Below are 19,701 nucleotides of genomic sequence, written 5' to 3'. Positions count from 1 at the left end.
TTCGAAAGAACACTATATGTCTCTCTGTTTTGCTAGTAACAGGCTCGAATTATGTATAGCAACTAATTAATACCGCCACACTCACAGCCTAGCAAATATGAAACATGTATTATTTTACTCTAGTAATTACTGTAAACATTTGATCCGTCTTTCTGTAAGGACTCCTAAAATTATCATTCGCTATTTTAAAAAAATATGTCCCGCCCATAGAGTGCACATGTCGCAACTGATTGGCCACAGTTGTCATTGCCGCAATTCCATTGGACCTTCAATTAGCCACGCCCAACCCGGCACTCCAAGTACAATGTACGCTCGGTGATACAAGGTAGATAGATCGTTTACCACAGAATTGGTAATTATGCATTTACAGCTAACAGCTAAATCGCAGGCATATTTTCAGCCTGTTTATGTCTGTGACTAAAGTCCATTGGTACGATATCTTTAAATTAGCCGGTTACCTGCTCTGTCAACTGATTTACTAACGCTACTGTGTACATATTTTTATTGCATAAAGAAATGGCAATATCAGCTGATCACATCCGGGATAAACTTACTAAGGAACTCGCGGCAGTGCACGTGGTAGGTGTCTGACAATTATTTTTAGGACCTTTTCATGCTAGCTCGATGTACCAACTGTGAAGCACTGAACAGAATGAAACGAAATTACGTTCAAACGTTTTCCAATTATTAACAATGTGTCCATTCTATGCAGAAGTAAACACACACTAGAATTTAACTTGGACGATTTATAAATATTTTGCCATTTGAGCATTCACTTCACAGGTCACACACACACAGGCCACATCTCTAGCCTGTCAACATACTGCGTTAATGCAGCAAGAATTGTATGAGTTCCTACTTGAATTGGGTCAATTTTTTCGACTGTATACTAAATGACCTACCAACAAGGTACCGATAAATTTCTTGATTTTTGAATGGAGTTTACTTAAGCTGTGGGGCAGGGTTTTTTGTTTTTTTGGGGGGGGCTAAGGAGTCCTTTGGGTAAACAAAGAGGTTAGTGCATGAACACTCCCTGGCCTCCTTGCTGTGGAGGATTCTTTCACTAAATCCAATTAAGTCGTTTTCTTTTGACTATAAATTAACAAACAAGATGCTCTGTATCAGCAGTGACAGAATTTAGTCCCTGGGCGGAACCAACAATTGTCTTTTGTTCACCAGGATGTGGAGGATACCTCACCCAACAGATGTGCTGCCAGTTTCAAAGTCCTCGTGGTGTCGCCCCAATTTGAGGGAAAGCCACTGTTGCAGAGACACAGGTATTACACTGTCGGAATGGAGAGCATATGTGCAACGTAGTAGCGCAATGTAGCATTCAAAATAAAATAATCCCAGAGGGTAAACAGAGTATGGGGCTGGCTGTTGTGGCATTTTGGTTCTCTGCACATTAACCAATTTCAGTCAATTCTTTTCACTACATAATATCAAGACAGAATATGTTTCAAAAATACTTGCCTTTTTATAACCCAATCCCAGTAATTATTGCTGCGTGTGCAGGACCAGTCATTACTGGTCCTGAAAGCATAACTAAAAAAAAGCATAACTAATTAGGCTGTTGTCTTTTACCATGTTTTAAGCATTGCAAAGAAAAACGTCAGGATCCACTGTGCAACAAATACAAAGCAGCAGTTGCAGCCACAGCAGCGCTGTCCATTTCATACACGTGGTGTTTTAGACACTGTTAGACCCTTTCCCCCCCAATGTCCAGATGATTGCAGGCAGCTTCCAAATAATTAATTCGGGATGCTGTTGACTAAAAACCTGTCTCAGTTGTGATCACAGGCCAGGTGAGCCTAAGCCACTTCTGCTGCATCTTTGCTCTGTGCAGTTACAAGATATAAAACTCTCTCTGACTGCTGCACATGCACAGAGCTGAAGTGGTGACAGCACACCAGGTCAACCTTTGTAGCATCTCTTTCATTGGTCTTTGTTGGGAAAAAAATGTAGCCTGAACTTTTCATCAGGCAAACCAGCTCCATGAAGTTGTTGTTGTTGTAAGAAAATAAAACTTTTATGATTTTAAAAGTTAAACACTTGTTGTCTCAGTGCAGAAAATGATCTACAGCTTACATGAAGAAACAACAGCAGATCAGTTTTGTACCAGTCATTGCTGTTGTGTCTTCATGTTATGATTTTTTAATCTTTCCAGTTGTTTCTGAAATTTAAAATTATCTCACTCTTTGTCCTGCTGTTATTAGATATGTGAACGTTTAATTTCACTGCAAACCTGTGTGTTGTATGTTGTCAGGATGGTGAATACATGTCTGGGCGAGGAGCTGAAAGAGATCCACGCTTTTGAACAGAAGACCCTCACACCAGAACAGTGGGAGAAACAGAAGTCACAATGACACACACACATTATATCACATTCCCATCAGTTTGTAAATCATCCCATTAAACAGACCTCAGTACTTCTGTGACATTTTTAAAAAAAAAGATGAATTTGTGATATTCCACTGCAATGCCTTGCTGACAATAAAACACTTTGATGCTGCTTTTTATCTTTTTTGATTAAATCATTATTGTTGGACTTTCTGCTCTGATGTTTCAGGATTTCAGTAATAACGGGTTAGAATTTTAAACTCCATTGTTCAGACAGCAATCTGTTTAACTATAAAGTAGGGTATTTCATCTTTAAATGAACTGAAACAATAGTCAGCTTTTATTGCCATTTCCACAAATGGCCTAACAGAAGTTTGATCACACCTATTCATTCCAGGGTTCGCTATTATTATTTTTTTTTTCAAAAATATCTTTATTTTTTTCAACAATCTTACAACAAATTTATTTGCAAACCCCTCATTAGCAAAAAGAATAGGAAGTCCAGGCTGAAATGTACCAAAAATGTACAGAGATGAGCCTCAAAAATTCCGATATAAAGATGAACGTTTACCAAAGTGACGGAAAGGCTAAAGTTTGAAGAAAGAAAGGATCAGTATCCCAAACATACAAGTTCATGTGAAACACAGTGGAGGTAACATCATGGTTTGGGCTTGCATTGCTTCTTCTGGGATGGGCTCATTAATCTTCACTGATGATGGAACACATGATGGAAGCAGCAAAATGAACTCAGAAGTCTGCAGAAACATTTTGTCTGCCAATTTAAAGAAAGATGCAACCAAACTCATTGGGAGATCCTACATCGTGTTGCAAGATAATGACCCAAAACAACGAAGGAATCCATCAGGGGCGACAAGTGGAAGGTTTTAGACTGGCCAAGTCAATCTTCAGACTTCAACCCTATAAAGCTGCAGTTTACCTGTTAAAGAGGAGACTGAAGGGAGTAACCCCTTAAAGCAAACAACTGAAAGAGGCTGTGGTGAAAGACTGGAAAAGCATCACAGAAGAAGAATGCAAAGTTTGGTGATGTTAGTAGGTCACAGGCTTGATGCAGTTATTGTAAGCAAATGTTTTACAGCTACATGTTAAGTCCTGTTCACTTCAATCTATTTTAAGAAAGGTCTGTTCCAATACTTTTGCTCACCTAAAAATCTGGTGTTCAGTTACAAATAGTGCTATCTTCTAAGTTGTGTGTCAGATCTAGATGTAAAAACCTGGAAAAAGAAAAACTTGAAATATTGATCGCGTGTCTCATATTTATCGCCCAAATGTTTTCAGTCTACAGCAAAAATAGAGGAATTGCCCTCACTGTTTCAATACTTTTGGAGGGGAGTGTATCTGGTATATATATTTATTGAACCTCAGAAGCTGGTCTTCTTTAATTTTCATTAAGAGGTAGTAGTCAACAATTTGGCTTTGTTTACTGCATTGTTGGAAATATCACCAAATAGTCTTATTTGCTGTTTGATTTGCCATGCCAGTAGTTTACCTGATTTATCACCTTGTTCATAAAATGTTTGAGTCTTAAGAGACTTGCGACTGCTGTTAGCAGTTCTAATTTTATCCAACAAATGTTGCCTTTGTTGTGCTTTTTTAGACATAAAGCTAGTCTACTTTACTATATGTCACTTAAGCAAAGTCTTAAATGCTTCCTAGCTAGTACTGGCAAACGTTTGCTTCGTATATGGTTGATTTGTAAAATAGCCTGGATCATCTACATTAGGGCGTACTCATTTACTAAATTCAGATTTTCTGACGAGAGTGAACCTTGAACAATGAGGTATTTGCCATATTATCCTTGACTGCATTTGTTACTTAAAATGGGACTGGGTTATGAATAAGTATCATAACTTGTCTCACCTGTGATGTCAAAGAAGCTGTGAATACATCCCGTTGTCATCTACTCCTAAAATTCATGCTTTCCTCTTCCAGAAAGTGTGCCTTGCATGAATACCATTTCAGAATCCAAATCTTTAAGTTTATTCATAACCAGTTTCATTTTCTGAGGTTTGTGTAACCCTGTGTAGTTCCAAAATATAAAGTTAAGCTTTACTCTTTGGGACATAACAAATAAAGTTCTTTAGATCACCATCACATTTTGGGATCTTGTTGACGAAGTCTTGCGCCTCCACCTGACTGTTGAAGGTGTTGGTTTGCTCTTTATTTGTTACCAGGGGTCTTAATGAATCAAGACAAGTGGTGACTGGACTCTGCTTTTATGAGTAAAGAGGTAGTTGATTGGATCACTCCCACCTCCTCACGCTCAGCTCCCGCTGATTGGATCTGTCTGCACCTGCCCGCCAGTGCCACACGCACATGCCCACCTGAGGATGAAAGAGAAGGGAGGGGGAAGGGAGAGCTGCCACACAGAGACTGTGGCCATAACAGGAAATCTGACATACACATGAAACTATGTAGTAGAAAAAAAGAGTGTAAACAACAATGTTAGATTCTTCACGTTTTGCTTTGTTGACATCTTTGTATGCTTCTGAAACCCACTGCATTGGCTGGCATGGAGTGTTTCTAACAGTCTCGAAGTAGTTGCTACAGGTAGAGCATTGTTGGGTGCTTTTCCTTTACCTTGTGCTTCAACTCATCCCAGACACCTCAACTGGGCTTAAGTCTGTGATGATGGAGATCATGTAATGTGATCCAGCTCTCCATCATCTCCTCTGCTTCTTGGTCAACCAGAAATGTGTTTTGGCTCATGGTCTCGCAGAAAAATTAATGAACACATAGTAAAAGGTGCTACTTTAAGGGTTCAATTCTTTGTGTACTCTAGAAAATAATAAAAATGAATGAATATACTCTTAAAGATAGAGAAGTTCACAGAATTATATGCATGCTCTGCACAATTCAGTGATTGTGGAATTAAATTTGAACAGGCTTGTAGAAAATGTTTCATGTTGATAAATTAATAATTTGAGCTGGCCTTCAGCAAAACTGGAGGAAAAACTAGAAGAAGCAAAACAAAGGCTTTCTGCTTTACTTTGCATGAAATCATGAAATTTTGAATACACTTTGAAGGTCCCCACAGAATGAACCCTCATGATGATGTCAATCTGAGCCTAGCAGTTAAACAGTCTTTTCATAAGGTAAATTAATGCAGAGTTTCCTTGGTCAAGAATGAACCTTGAATCTCAGTTTAAGCCAAAAGGGACAAGAAGCAATTCATGAACTCAAAAACATCTGTAATGACATGTAAAATGATCGAATTTGGAATGTCTGAGTGCATATGCGTTCTATCAGCAACAACACATGAACAGATCTGAAATCAAGTGAATAACGCGTAAATAATATGCACTGCATATAAATGTGAAGAATTAGCTACAATATAAATCACCAGTGAGTGTATGTTGCTTTCCCTCAGTGCCCATGTGTGGATACTGTGTGGAGCTGGTCAGGTGTTACTAAGACCAGGTGGACCCCCTGCCTGTGGTTTCAGTGATTTGATCAGGCAGTCTGTGGCACTTTTTAGGTCTCGCCTGATGTAACAAACACACTAAAGCCACACATTTGTTAAGAATAATAGTCACCATATATAAATATATATAAATATATATATGTAGATAGATAGATAGATAGATAGATAGATAGATAGATAGATAGATAGATATAGATATACAGTATATATGTGTGTGTGTGTGTGTGTGTGTGTGTGTGTGTGTGTGTGTGTGTGTGTGTGTGTGTGTGTGTGTGTGTGTGTGTGAAAGCTGAGCTAAAAAGACAAAATTTGTTTTGGGGAGTGATACTCGATCCTCCTTTACTAACACAGCTCCTACTGTGAACATGCTGTTGTGTAGTGACGAAGTCCAAATAATTCATCCCAGTGTGAAAATAACAATATAAGATGAATCATCTGGCGCACTGAGGTACTGAAGGATCATACGTGGGACAGAATCCCTCTCAGGAGGTGTTTTTACAGACAGCAGTTGGTGGTGGTTGGACTGATGGACCCTAATTGATGTATTCACTCTTGCTCAGTCAACATTTTGCTTTTCACTTCAGTGCATATGTGAAATAGGCTGTGTGGGAGCTACTGGGATAGTCAGCTCCTGCAGAGAAATCAAGTGGTCTAATTTAAAATCTGTGGAAAGGCACAAGGCTCTATTGATTTATTGTGTTCTAATTCCTAATCCAGCAGGGGATTCATTTCTGCGCCTGTGGATGAAAGAATTGCTCTATTCACTCCAGCCAGTTTTGATTTATGTAAATAGTCCACACAAGTGAAAACAAAAAACATTATTTATAGGTTTTGCCAAAACAAAATTTATTGGTTCTGCTATTTGTTTGTTTGCTTTTAAGCCCTGATAACATCCACCTCGAAATATTTCTAGAAAACCTGACAAACATGATATTGATAAAATCTAGATTCAAATCTAGGAGTTGCATTGTGTTTGAAGCAATTCAGTGGTGTATCACTTCATCCTTTCATCATTCACTCAACTCCAGGACTGCCCTGACCTCTCTGGATTTCTGCAGACAGTTCAAAAAGTCTGTGACCACATGGACTATCCACAATGCAAGCACACCAACATCCCCTGATGTAAGGCTGCAGGGGAAATTTGTGTCATAACAGATTGGTGAGATGAGGCCGATGAAGGGTAACCTGGACTACTGGAACAACCATAAAGCATGCATTTGAAAATGTATTTGTTGATGTGGACCTTCTCTGCGATTCTGCAAGTCTGATCACTTTAAGCATATGAGAACAGGGTGTGCACTGCACTGTGCAGTAGCAGTCTCTGGTGGATAGCTGGGCACATTAACATGCAGCCTAAAATGGAACTTAAAATTGCAACATTCCACTCATAATGTGCTGTCAGTGTGGGCCTTCCAACTCTCCCAGATCAGCTCTGATAATAGTCACATATAGAGCACAGATGGATCTTGAAACTAAAGCCAAACATAAAAAGGCCTCTTGAATACAATTAACCAGTTTTGTCACATCTGTCACTCAGTTCTCATGGGGAACCTGCTCTGGTATAAATTACAAGGTTAATGTGGTGTTCTTCAGCCCTGAAAATATCTGATCTCTGTTCTGATTGGCTTCAAACACACACACTTAGACTCAAACAAAGACACAGACTCTCCCCCACGTCGGCTCTTCCATTAGCGGGCCTCGGGTGGGTAAGTGGTGGAAATAATCCTCACACACTGAATGCTCTTGCTCTGATTCTGTCCCCTGTTCTCTGATGGGTGAAATCACATCACCATTCAGCCATTTGTTAACAAAAGCAGATTCTTATGTTCACGCTGTTGATCTAGCAATGTCAGTGATACGCTGAAATTAATCTGTAATAGTGTTTCTTCATGTACTCAGCCATTATATTATCTTATATTCTTATTGTTTTCCTCTATATGTAGTTCTTATTCTTTCTCACTCATTCTTAATTTCTCTGTTTCTCTTTGATCTTCATATCTGTTTCTCTTTGTTGTTAAATAATTTTAGCAGTTTACTGTCAAACTAGATCCCACTGTAGTTCTCAATCTTCTCAAATACTGTGCAGTATTTAATAAGTACAAACTACAATAATGAATGAAAATTGCTCAATACATAAAACAATAAAATAAAATAAGAATTAGTTGTGTCAGCTCTTAAATGCTTATATTCTTTACAAAACATTTATGAGAACCCTCTCCTCACCCCATTCCTACCTGCCATCCCAAATACCCCATCCTATCTGTCTCCCTCCTTTTTTCTCTCCCTCTCTTGCTCTCCTCTTCCTCTCTCTCTGCTCTCCCTCCTCAGTGCTTCACCTGAGTTGGAGTGTGGCCTCACAGCTGCTGCCACTCAGGTGACTAGCTTCACCACGGGACCCGGACAGCTGCAACTCATCGACATGATTACACCTGCTGCAATAAAGACCTGCTGAACCTCCCACACCCTGCCAGATCGTTGAACTCGACTTACTAGTCAGCACTTTTTAGCCACTCCAAGGTACGTTGCAAAATTGGAGGTTTCTAACGTCTCTGTCCTGCCTAGACTCCAGCTGTCCGGGTTCTCTCCTGCCCTGTCTCCTTGGAAACCATTCGGCTCTCTTCCTTCTCCCTTGGACTCACGGCTCGGTCCGTTTGCCCCCCTCTTGGATTCCCCACTCAGCTCTGCCTCTGGATTCCCCAGCCACTCCGGCTTCGACCCTCCTCTGGCTCAGCATCAGTTCCCCTTGGCCCCCCTGGCCTCCCTCCTCAACGTCTCCCACGAGGCAATGAGTCGTCAGCCGCCGACTGGCCCATCCACCACCACGGCCCCCCGGATCGTCAGCGCTTGGCGCCCCCCCACTCCTCCTGCGTCTGTCTCCCCACCGGCTTCCCTCCTTCGTCTGCCTCTGGCTGCCAGGGATTCACCCACCTCCATTACTCCTTCCCCAACAATAAAAATCGTTTCATTCCACGCAGCCTTGGTCGTGTGGCTCTCTGCTCGGGTCCAGACTCCTAGATTCGTGACATTAGTTTTATTTGTAGATCATTTGAGCTTAAGCGATTTACATCATAATGTTACAATAATTAACACATGGTTAAGGTTATTGAACAATTGTATTTAAAATAAACAATGTTGACTATCACTTGGAAATGAGAAATGAACAGCACTGTTAAATTAAGGTCCCACATTTTGTTGATCCACCTACTCCAACCTCTTTCATACATTGACTTTATATCATAACAACATCATCTGTCTTCTTCTCATGATAACTACTTATTTCAAGGTTTGCTGGAATTTATGATACCATCATCCTCTAGGGGTTGCTTAAAAATTAAATGTACCTATAGGTTGTAATTAGCTGCTTGCACCAGTTTCTTACGGGGTCACTTTTTGAGGTTGTGCAGAACACGCTCCAGAACACAGGCTCCACTGTATATGTGCTCTATATCTGTTGAGGAACTTCAGTACAGCTTGAGAGTCCCCTCTTACTCTGGTTTTGGAGCACAAACCGTATGAGAAGCACCAATAGCTTGCTATTTTGGAATGAAATTATTCAAATGTTAGTTTTGAATAGGGGTTAACTACACATAGTATTATTAGCCTTTTTAGATGCAAAGAATATAAGAGAACTTGAGATCTTAATGTTGTCCTTAAGTTCCGTCAGTTGTATGCTGTTCTCATATAAATTAAATTCATTGTAAAATTAGAGATATAATGACTGCATATATGACAAAATATCTCAATAAAACAATCCATCTGTCTTAGTTATTCAAACAGGAATAAGTTACACAAACAACTTGATATTTGCTGTGAGTTTTATTGTTTGATAGTCACAACTAGTTTTAGTGCTACATCTCACCTGTTGACTCGTATGTACACACACCAACACCACCCATAGGCTTTAGAGTTACAAAAGAATACAAGTTGTACTATTAAGAATCCCAAATTAGGAGGTATTTGTCCCTTTGCCAGTGTTTGTAGCCTCATTAGTGATTCTTGTTGTTGATGTCCATCATGGTGTGCAGCTCCCCAGGCTCATATCCCAGCAGGCCTTGCAGGTTGCAGACAAAGCGGTAGACGTAGCGCTTTCCTGTTGTTTTGCGGATGATGTTCTTGTCATAGTAGTAACGCAGGCCACGGCTCAGCTTTTCATAGTTCATCTTAGGTTTGTTCTTCCTCCGACCCCACAGCAGAGCTACCTGGAGACAAATCTATATCAGATCAACAGAAATTTACACAGCAATAAAAGTTGACCAATAGTAGCCTTGTAGGAGCCTGAATACATGAAAAGGTTTTATAAAGGGATTTTCCGCACCAAAATAAAAACTGTAACATTCGAGAATAAGATTGCTGTTTTAAAGAGCAATTCTGGATTTTTTATACTGGTGCAATTCCCACTAATGTTGCATTAATGTTGCTTATGTGTTGTGACAGGCTCTCCACCTCCACAGCAGACATTCAAAGAAATCAGTAGTTTGCAAAATGGGAATTCCAGCTGACTAATTTCCAGATTTACTTGTAGTCAGACTCAAAAGCAAAGTTATTCATGTAAAATTTGTATTGTTTACAGGGAGTTTACCCTTGGTGCCGCTGTATGTGTTATTCAGTTCAAGGCATTTGTTTCTATCAGCCTTGAGCTGTTGTTGAGTGGATTTAAGAATATTAGCAGACTTAAAGGTATTTGACCTGGATGAAAGCAGTTGTAGACTTGTAGAAACTGGATGATAAAAACTGCACACTCCTGTAGATGATCTACAGATCAGTTTTTGATAGATGTTTACTTTTTGACACGATTCTGTACTTTTAGCGCCAAGTTGGAAATATCTGTCCAGATGTTGACATGGACACAATCGACAAATGGTAAATTCGTAATCACAGTTGATATGACGTGACATGAACACAGCATTATTTACCTCATCAGGATCCGTTAACTTAAACTCCCATCCATCTCCTGTCCAGCTTATACATGACTGACAGCTGCGGTCGGTTAGAAGCTCAAGAAGAAACTGCCACAGCTGAATGGGACCACTACCTATGGAAACGAATCTGCATGAACATATGAACATAATTTTCGGGATATAAAAACATTATACTGCCTTTCACAGCTGCTACACTCACCAGTGTAACCAGCCAGGATGGCGGCTGGTATCACAGCTCTGCCCAGATCCATTTTGTTGCCGACATATTCTTTGAAGCTCCTGTTTTGCTGTGATAAAGTGAAAACGTCTTCCGACATGCTGTCCTCCATTACTGGCTCTAAATCATGGAATGGAGCAATCCATGATAGTGAGACAATGTCAGAGTCGTCACTGTGAGCAGTCTCTACTTCTGAGTCTGTTTCTGGGAGTACACAGAATGGAAGCACAGGAATAAGGTTGAAAACAGTCTTCCTTAGCATGTATTAATCCTCTGGTTTACATAAGTCTAAAATCTCTTTTTTCTCTTTTCCGCAAACTCTAGGGAAAGGTTTATGGCATGAAGTTTAAATGGTTTTCTTGTTATTACCTTGTTGCTAACATAAGGCTGCTTTCCAATACAGGAACTGCAGGTGACTGGAATGTTTACAAGAACAGACCTGTAACTGGATGCCAAAAATAGTTACTGGACATAATTCCTGTTCAATTAGCTTCATGCTAATCGAACAATGGAATTTTGTTATGCCAGCCTTTATGGTGAATTTTATGTTGTTGGAGGCAATGTTTGAGACAAGTAGGCTACTATTAGATGATGACGCTTGAGAGGACAGATGAATAGTATTTGTTGTCCGTTCCAAGTTCAATCAATCAGCTTTTACAGTGCCTATCATAAGTATTCACCCCCTTTGATGTTTTACCCTTTTATTGCTTTCATAAATCAATCATGGTCAATAAAATTTAGCTTTTTTAACAAAAACATTTATTGGAAAAAACTCTTTAATGTCAAAGTGAAAACAGATTTTAATGTTAATGAAAGAAAATTATATAAATAAAAATAATTGTTTGCATAATTATTCACCCCCTTCAAGTCAGTATTTAGTAGATGCACCTTTGGCTGCAATCACAGCAGTGAGTCTGTGTGGATAGGTCTCAATCAGTCTTGCACATCTGCCCACTGCAATTTTGCTCCATTCTTCTTTGCAAAACTGCTCAAGCTCTGTCTGGTTGCGCAGGTATCGGGCATGAACAGCCCTTTTCAAGTCCAGCCACAAATTCTCTATAGGATTGAGGTCTGGGGTTTGACTCGGCCACTCCAGAACATTTACCTGGTTCTTTTTTTAACCATTTCTGTGTAGCTTTTGCATTATGTTTTGGATCATTGTATTGCTTGAAAATAAATCTTCTCCCAAGACGTAGTTCTCTTGCAGACTGAAAAAGATTGTCCCCCAGGATTTCAGTGCCTTTTGCAGCATTCGTTCTGCCCTCTATCTTTACAAGCCTTCCAGGTCCAGTTGCTGAGAAACATCCCCACAGCATGATGCTGCCACCACCATGCTTCACAGTGGGGATGGTGTGTTTTTGGTGATGTGCAGTGTTTGGTTTCCGCCAAACATGACGTTTTGTCTGATGGCCAAAAAGCTCAATTTTGGTCTCATCAGACCAAATAATCTTCTTCCACTTGACCATGGAGTCTTCCACGTGCTTTTTGGCAAACTCTAGTCCAGATCTAATATGACTTTTCTTCAACAGTGGCTTTCTCATTGCCACTCTCCCATAAAGCTTTGACCGGTGAAGAACCCGGGCAGCAGTTGCTACATACACAGTCTCTCCCATCTCAGCAGCTGAAGCTTGTAACTCCTTCAGAGTAGTTGTAGGGGTCTTGGTGGCTTCTCTCACTAGTCTTCTACTTGCACGGTCACTCATCTTACGAGGGCGGCCTGATCTAGGCAGATTCACACAAGTGCCATATTCCTTCCATTTCTTGATAATTGATTTCACTGAACTCCGGGGAATGTTCAGTGCCTTGGATTTTTTTTGTAACCATCCCCTGAATTGTACTTCTCAATAACCCTTTCCCTGAGTTGCTTAGAGTGTTCTTCTGTCTTCATGGTGTAATGGTAGCCAGGAATACTGATCAACCACTCTCCGGACCCTTCAAACACAGGTGTTTTACAACTCAATCACTTGAAACACACCCACACCACTCAGGTGATCTTCATTTCACTAATTGTGAGGCTACTGGCAACAATTTGATGGACCTCTATTGAATTAGACCATTAAATTAAAAAGGGGGTGAATAATTATGCAAACAATTATTTTTATTTATGTAATTTTCTTTCATTAACATTACTTTATAGAAATCTGTTTTCACTTTGACATTAAAGAGTTTTTTCCAATACATTTTTGTGTTAAGAGAGCCAAATTTTATTGACCATGATTGATTTATGAAAGCAATAAAGCAATAAAAGGGTAAACCATCAAAGGGGTTGAATACTTATGATAGGCACTGTATCTTCCTCAAGTTTAACTAATCAAGATTCCACAGCAGTTTGTAAGGGATGCACAGAAGTACTGAACCCAGAGTAGGTATTTTTTTATTCACTGAAAACAGCAAGAACTGCATGTCCTGGGCTATTTTGGGGGATTGAAAGTAACCACGGAGGGCAAGAGTCTATCCTAGCTGACTTAGGGTGAAGGCAAGGAACACCCTGGAAAGGTGAGCATATTTTTGGGCTGTGGAAGGAAGCCGGAGTACCTGGAGAAAACCCATGCATGCACAGGGAGAACATGCAAACTCTATGCAGAAAGATCTCAGGCTCAGGGACGTGAACCGGGGATCTTCTTGCTGCAAAGCAACAGTGCTAACCACCTAAATATTTTGCAGCCCAGAATGCAAACAGCTACACTGAAATGATTGATTAGGGGGCTCCTGCTGTGAACATTCACACCACCTCACACCTGCCCCAAGACCCTGCACTGGATGCCACCCAATAATCTGTTGTCTAATCATAACTTGATTTACAATTTTTGTGGACTGGAGAATCCTTCATAAAGCTGCAGTGTAGTTTAACAGTTTCATATCTATGCATTAATTTTAGGTCCAGTTACACTGAATAAAAGTTAATCCACACGCTTAAACCAATCAAGATCCCGAATTTTCAACAATTATGGTGTAACATATTATATCAATTTTGTGAAATAAGTGTATTTTAGTCTCTGGCAAACTTTTCCTGAAATTTCAGTTGGATTCTGGAACACGCCTCAGTCCAAACAGTAACAAGTTCAGCTCCAAAGGAATCATTCACTCACATCTAATCTGTCTTGATATAATCTCTCACCTCCATTCCCTCCTGTTTCCCGCAGCAGGGCACCAGAGTTGCTGTCCCTGCTGTGATCTTCAGTTTTGACCAGATAGTAACTTTGATGTTGCACAGTCACAGGTTCCAGAGTGTGGAGATCTGTGCTCTCAGTGGGATGATACTGAACGTGGTAACTAAGTTTGCCTGAATGTTCTTGAATGTAGTCTGAGTAGTTTTCTAAAGGAATACAGACAACCAACGGCAATGTAATCCTCCTACAGACACATGTAATAGCAGTTATTATGTGAACTGCAATAGTCAAAGGTTGTAGACAGCATATCTTTTATTACCTTTGTTGATTTGAAGCTGGCAGTAGGATGGTATTGCGTAGGAGTGTAATGAAGAACTGCAGTCGTATTCATTCTCTGGGGTATCACATTCAAATGACAATGATTATTTTTGTCAAAGGCCACATTGTGATCTCATTCTGCGATAAGTGACATAAAAAAGAGGGTCTGAGAAGTTAGTGCAGATATCGACCACAAACTTTAATTACAGCGACTAGAACATTCTATTGGCATGAAAGGGACAGCACTGGACTGGTTTAAATCTTGCTTACCAGACAAGTTCCAGTTTGTGCATGTCAACAATCACTCTTCTAAGCATACAAAAGTTAATCATGGAGTTCCTCAGGGTTCTGACTGTCAGAGTGCCATTACCTCTCCTCATGGTCTCCAAGTGCTCCCACAAGATCTCTCCAGCAGTGCAGTCAGACATCAGGCGGAGAAAAGCCTCTTGGTCCAGACGGCACAGCTCACTCCCCTTCAGGCCCCTCAAGTCTGAGCCCAAACAGTTGAGACCAAACTCAGCCTGACACCAGTCCAGCCAATGATTTACCTCCCATTCAGACCACAAGGTGGGATCTGGACACAAGTATATATACGTAAATCCACAGTTCTCAGTGTAACCAGCAGTGCATATATATGCATACATAATACCTAATAAAACTGCCTAATCCATTGTTTATGACCAGACATACTGGTAGTAGCTTTGACTATACCATGTGGAAAGTGACAACTGATTATCTCCTGGGCAAAGCCAGCAAAACTGGCCTTCACTGCCTGGCTGAGAACCTCCTTACTGGTAGGGGTTAGTGGAGGGACCTCCAGGGAATCCAACTCTGGGACAGAAGTAAAAGATCAAAGCATTCATGTTAGAGTTACAGCTAACAATTATAGAAATTGTTGATTAATGTGTGTGCGTGTGTGTCCCGCCCCCCAATTTATAATTTTTTGGTTTTATCCTCAGAAATTTAGAAGAGATGTTTTCCACAGCCCAAAGCAGAATCGTCACATCGAGCTGTGTCTTATAAAACTATATTACCCAGATATATTCAGTTCACTCTCATATATAAGAAAGAAGAGCATCAGACCCTCACATTTGAAAAGTTGGAAATAAACAAATGCTCAACTAATGGATCAGTTGACGAATTGTTGCAACTCATGTGACAGTTTAATTCATTCACATACCATGATTTAAGAAATAAATGCATTACTTCATTCTTAATACTCCAAATTGTTTCTTATGTGGAGTAGCAATTTATTTTAATCAACTATTAACACTTATACATATTACTAGTAAGTAAGTAAGTGACTGATAACACACAGAAATGTAAATGAGAGATAGGAACATTTTTTAGCATACATAGATTTGTCAACTGCTGCAAGTCCTTTCATGAAATATTTACAATTGGTATATTAACAAACAATGACAAACACAATATCGCACAGTTATATTCATTTGATATGTTCATGTGACACTATAGGGTTAGGGTTAGGTTTAGGGTTAGGTTATATTACTGTGAAATATTAGGTATCTATTAGTGTGACTGTGGTGCAGAAGCACAGTCTCCAAGGCATGTCCTCAATAACTCATAAACAATTCATACAGATAATATCTATGTGTTATTTTACACAATTTCCCAGTTCAGAAAATGCATACAGTTTGCACATCTATAAAGAAACATTTGATAAACATAACTAGTAGTGGCAGTAATTACGAAGATGATGAAACTCTTTACAATTCTTTTGAGATGGCTAATGATAAAATGAGTTGTGGGCATGGTATATATGTTTTACAGTCCACTGATATTGCTAAATGCATATAGACTGAGAATGCATTAGGGCATTCTGATGACAATGTATAAACCATTAGTTACATAATATCCATAATAAACTTCCCATCCCATTCCATGCCATTATATACACTTATCAGATGAACACAAAATAATGACATATATGGTTTATAAAATGCACTGTGTACCATGATTTATTGAAGTGGAAGAGTTTTCAAACTCAAGTTCATTCCTGTCACAATAACTTAGTACATAAAGGTCACTAGCAAATGGTTACAAATTCTCCCAAACTGATGCCAGTCAGAATCATCACGGCACAGAAATCACACATTTTCTTCAAGAGATGTCATTCTAGTTTATGTAATGTTATAATGAATATTTTAAACCACAAAACACTGAGTTGTGCAGTGATATTTTGATGTTATTAATCATCAGCAGATTAGTATTGGTACGTCAGTTCAAGGGGCTGGCTATAAGAGGTTTACTGTTGACAAATACAGTTATAACCACTGTTATATCTACCACATAATAGTCTGTAATAAACGTTTACTTATAAATGACAATTGTGAGTTAAATGTACATGTTTCCATGACATCTAATAAACCTCCTGTCATGTCAAGTAGTTGGTAGTGAATGACAGCATTAAGGATTTATAAATTCATTTCCTGTGTTGATTAAAGAGTACAATGAAACATTCAACACATAGAAGAGTCAGCGTCTTACCGTAAGTACCACAGTCCATCCTGGTGTGTGTGGAATTGGGGGATCAGATTGAGTAAACAGAGATCACACCAGGGAGAAAGAGCCTTTAATATAATAGATGTTTAGGAAGGAGGGGACAGGTTGTGATGGACAATTGTCAATCATGTGGTTGTGGGAGGGGCAGATTTGAGGTCTCAAGTGAGATTAATTTTCTACACAATACATCCATGGACATATGAATATGATACAAAGTTAAATACACAGTTTTAAAAACACTAGTTTGGATCATACAGTGTAAAAAACACAGTGCACCATCACAGCATTTAAATATGACTCAGGTTTACAACACTGAGTAGGAGAATATCATCTCTATTGGATACCAACATAGTTGATATTCTCCCTCCCAAGATTGTAGGCAATCCACTATCTTATATCCTTGTATTTTAAGTTAAGGACATTTATTTATTCATATTGAGATCAAGCATTGTTTTATTTTGTCTAATTGCTTCATTTTTTTCTGAAGTAATGGATTTAACTAAAGCCACTTTAGTTTGCATGTGTCAGTCTAGTCTGGTGTTAATCGTTGCCCCGCCTTCAGACATCTGCACTCTGGAGCTTTTCCTGCAGGACCGTTGCATGCTTGGGATGTGTCAATCGCTTCCTCAATTATGATCAGTCTCCCTGTCATTGCTGTGGAGATCTGCTATTGCATGCTGCTTCCACCACGAAGCTTCACTATAGGGATAGTATTAGCCAAATATAAGCGGTGCCTGATGTTCAACGGACATTGTTCGTTTTGTGTTTCATTTGAGCAGAAAATCTTTTCCTCCAGCTTTCAGAAATATTTAAATGCTGTTTGAGAAACTTGAAGCACATTTTCATGTCTTTTATCCAATCTACAGAAGGTTCCTTGGACTTCATGCCTTTTTTCTTTTTGTTTTGGTTTGTATGTACTTCTACACTGCATAGCTAATGCTTTTGTGTTTTAATGTTAGTTTTTGAATAATGATATATTTGAAATTAGAAATTAAAGATATGTTTTTATGTCATTTTTGGTTATCGTATTTACAATATTGTGAAAATTCCAGAATAATACATTTAAAATTAAAAATACAACACAAAAAAAATGTGCAAAAAGTGAACGGGCCTGAATACTTCCTGAAGTGACTATATATTCCATAGGGAATCATTTGACATGTTTCTTTACTGTTTCTTTTGTTTGTTTTTTTAAATCCTATAAAATGTACAATCCTGTTATTAAAGGAATGTCTTTGTATCCCTTCATGCAAGGTTGGATCGACTGACCAGGCACAGTGGTCCAACCCAAACCCTACGGAGCTCTGACACTGTGACTGATTCATTTTACTGGCACTATTAGTACTGGCTCCAGTAAAGCCCAATATCCAACTGAAATGGCCAGTTCTATGAAGTTGGTGCTGCACTGATAACTCATCTAGAGGTACATTTAAAGTTTAAATGGGCAATGCCATATATGGGGTACTTGAATGTAACAGCATACCAATAGAACTACAGGATACACGTACTCAAGTATTGCACTTAGGGTACATCTATTTCTGCTGTCAGAGGGAAATGTTGATCTATTTTTCATTACATTTATCTGACCTTTATAGTTACAGATTTTACATACAACATATACATGTTGAAAAAAAATTAGACATCATTATAGACACTAACAGCTTGCTGTTAACATCGCCTTCCTGCTATTTAAAGAGTACCTCACATATCTGAATGACTGGTGAGTTCTTATAAGTATATTTTAAACTTCAGATACAATGCTGCAAAAGCTGAACTTTTTACTTTACTTATTGAAGGATTTTTACAACATAATATTGCTACTTTTGCTTTTATTTTGTCGTAAAAACTGCTATTTCAATTTTTGCATGCATCTACAATAAACAGTGAATAATGAAAATTGGGGATTAAAAGGAGCCAACAGCTAATTTTTACCCCAAATTTGGCTGACATGCCTGGATTACTGCAGTTTGCCATATTACTGTTTTAGACATTGCAGACTATGTATTGAAGTACAGGGCACACAGTCCATTATAATTAGTCTGTCAGTGAAACAGTCATGTTAATATGTACACAAGAAATATGCTTAACTGAACAAATATAAATCATAACTAAATCTTAACAGATTACGGATTTGTTACTATAAAAATAAATGTAAAATGTCAACAACACTGCCAGGGTTTAAGGCATCTCAGTGGGAATGTTGCCTAATGTGTCCTTTTGAGCAATACTTCCCTGAGGTTTAAAAATGTTGATGCTGTTCTGACTTTTAACTGCAACATAGATGTTATATAACACTAGGGTGTGTGAACTGAGCATTAGTGAAGGACTTCAAATTGAGTAAGATTTAGATTTTTTTATCTTTAGATTGTGTATCACAGCTCAAAGCTAACAGCATCATCGGGGAAGGAACCAGGCAAATCTGCCGAGCTGTAATTTATTTGAGCTGGATAAAGTCAGAGCTAAAATAAAAATGCAACATATGTGAACCTTTTCTGTCTTTTATTGGATAGAGTGGTAAATATGGGGAACCTGTTATGAGAGAGAGCAATGGGTGCACATGGCTAGGGGTACGGGTCCGTATCTGTAGACACTACCGTGCACAAAGGCTGGAGAGTGAGGAGTAGAAATTTTCTTCACTCCACTTTCTTTACATGCCCTTGATGAGACTAAAGATGGTAAAATGTGAAAAGATCACCTTCATGTCTTAAATCAACTGATTTGATGTGAAAATTTTCCAAAGCAGTACTCTAGGAGCTTTGTCACCCTCTACTGGCCATCTGAAGTAACCTGTGGGTGAAGGTGCACAGCAGCAGAGGAGTTTGTGGATTGGAT

General features: G+C 39.0%; 2 protein-coding genes across 4 annotated transcripts; one reads left to right on the top strand and one right to left on the bottom strand.

Annotated features, from left to right (window-relative positions):
* Positions 1-264: 264 nt before the first annotated feature.
* zgc:112271 (uncharacterized protein LOC553698 homolog) lies at positions 265-2,512 on the top strand. 3 transcript variants are annotated; one of them, XM_022218000.2, is made up of 4 exons: positions 265-325; positions 515-579; positions 1,180-1,277; positions 2,267-2,512. In XM_022218000.2, the coding sequence occupies exons 2-4, from the start codon at positions 517-519 to the stop codon at positions 2,364-2,366; spliced, it is 261 nt and encodes an 86-aa protein (XP_022073692.1). In that variant the 5' UTR covers positions 265-325; positions 515-516; the 3' UTR covers positions 2,367-2,512. The 3 variants fall into 3 exon arrangements, with proteins under 3 accessions (XP_022073692.1, XP_022073691.1, XP_051799807.1); XM_022217999.2 differs by having other exon boundaries at positions 267-352; XM_051943847.1 differs by lacking the exon at positions 265-325 and having other exon boundaries at positions 364-579.
* Positions 2,513-9,583: 7,071 nt separating this feature from the next.
* On the bottom strand, positions 9,584-16,721 carry LOC110946422 (protein C-ets-2-like). The gene is made up of 6 exons (XM_051944242.1): positions 16,712-16,721; positions 14,717-14,920; positions 14,348-14,422; positions 10,901-11,122; positions 10,696-10,814; positions 9,584-9,981 (listed from the first exon to the last, which is right to left on the bottom strand). The coding sequence occupies exons 1-6, from the start codon at positions 16,719-16,721 to the stop codon at positions 9,769-9,771; spliced, it is 843 nt and encodes a 280-aa protein (XP_051800202.1). The 3' UTR covers positions 9,584-9,768.
* Positions 16,722-19,701: the final 2,980 nt, after the last annotated feature.

This window comes from Acanthochromis polyacanthus, chromosome 23 (assembly GCF_021347895.1).
Source record: "Acanthochromis polyacanthus isolate Apoly-LR-REF ecotype Palm Island chromosome 23, KAUST_Apoly_ChrSc, whole genome shotgun sequence".
Taxonomy (NCBI): Eukaryota; Metazoa; Chordata; class Actinopteri; family Pomacentridae; genus Acanthochromis; species Acanthochromis polyacanthus.
The sequence above is the reverse complement of the archived record's forward strand: the minus strand, read 5'-3'. Positions and strand labels throughout refer to the sequence as shown.

Coding starts and splice junctions, on each gene's coding strand:
- zgc:112271 (XM_022218000.2), top strand. CDS start 517: ATGGCAATATCAGCTGATCACATCCGGGATAAACTTACTAAGGAACTC. Junction 580..1,179: donor AACTCGCGGCAGTGCACGTG/GTAGGTGTCTGA, acceptor TTTGTTCACCAG/GATGTGGAGGATACCTCACC. Junction 1,278..2,266: donor CCACTGTTGCAGAGACACAG/GTATTACACTGT, acceptor GTATGTTGTCAG/GATGGTGAATACATGTCTGG.
- LOC110946422 (XM_051944242.1), bottom strand. Junction 11,123..14,347: donor CCAGCTTCAAATCAACAAAG/GTAATAAAAGAT, acceptor GTGTACTCCCAG/AAACAGACTCAGAAGTAGAG. Junction 9,982..10,695: donor AGTTAACGGATCCTGATGAG/GTAAATAATGCT, acceptor ATTTGTCTCCAG/GTAGCTCTGCTGTGGGGTCG.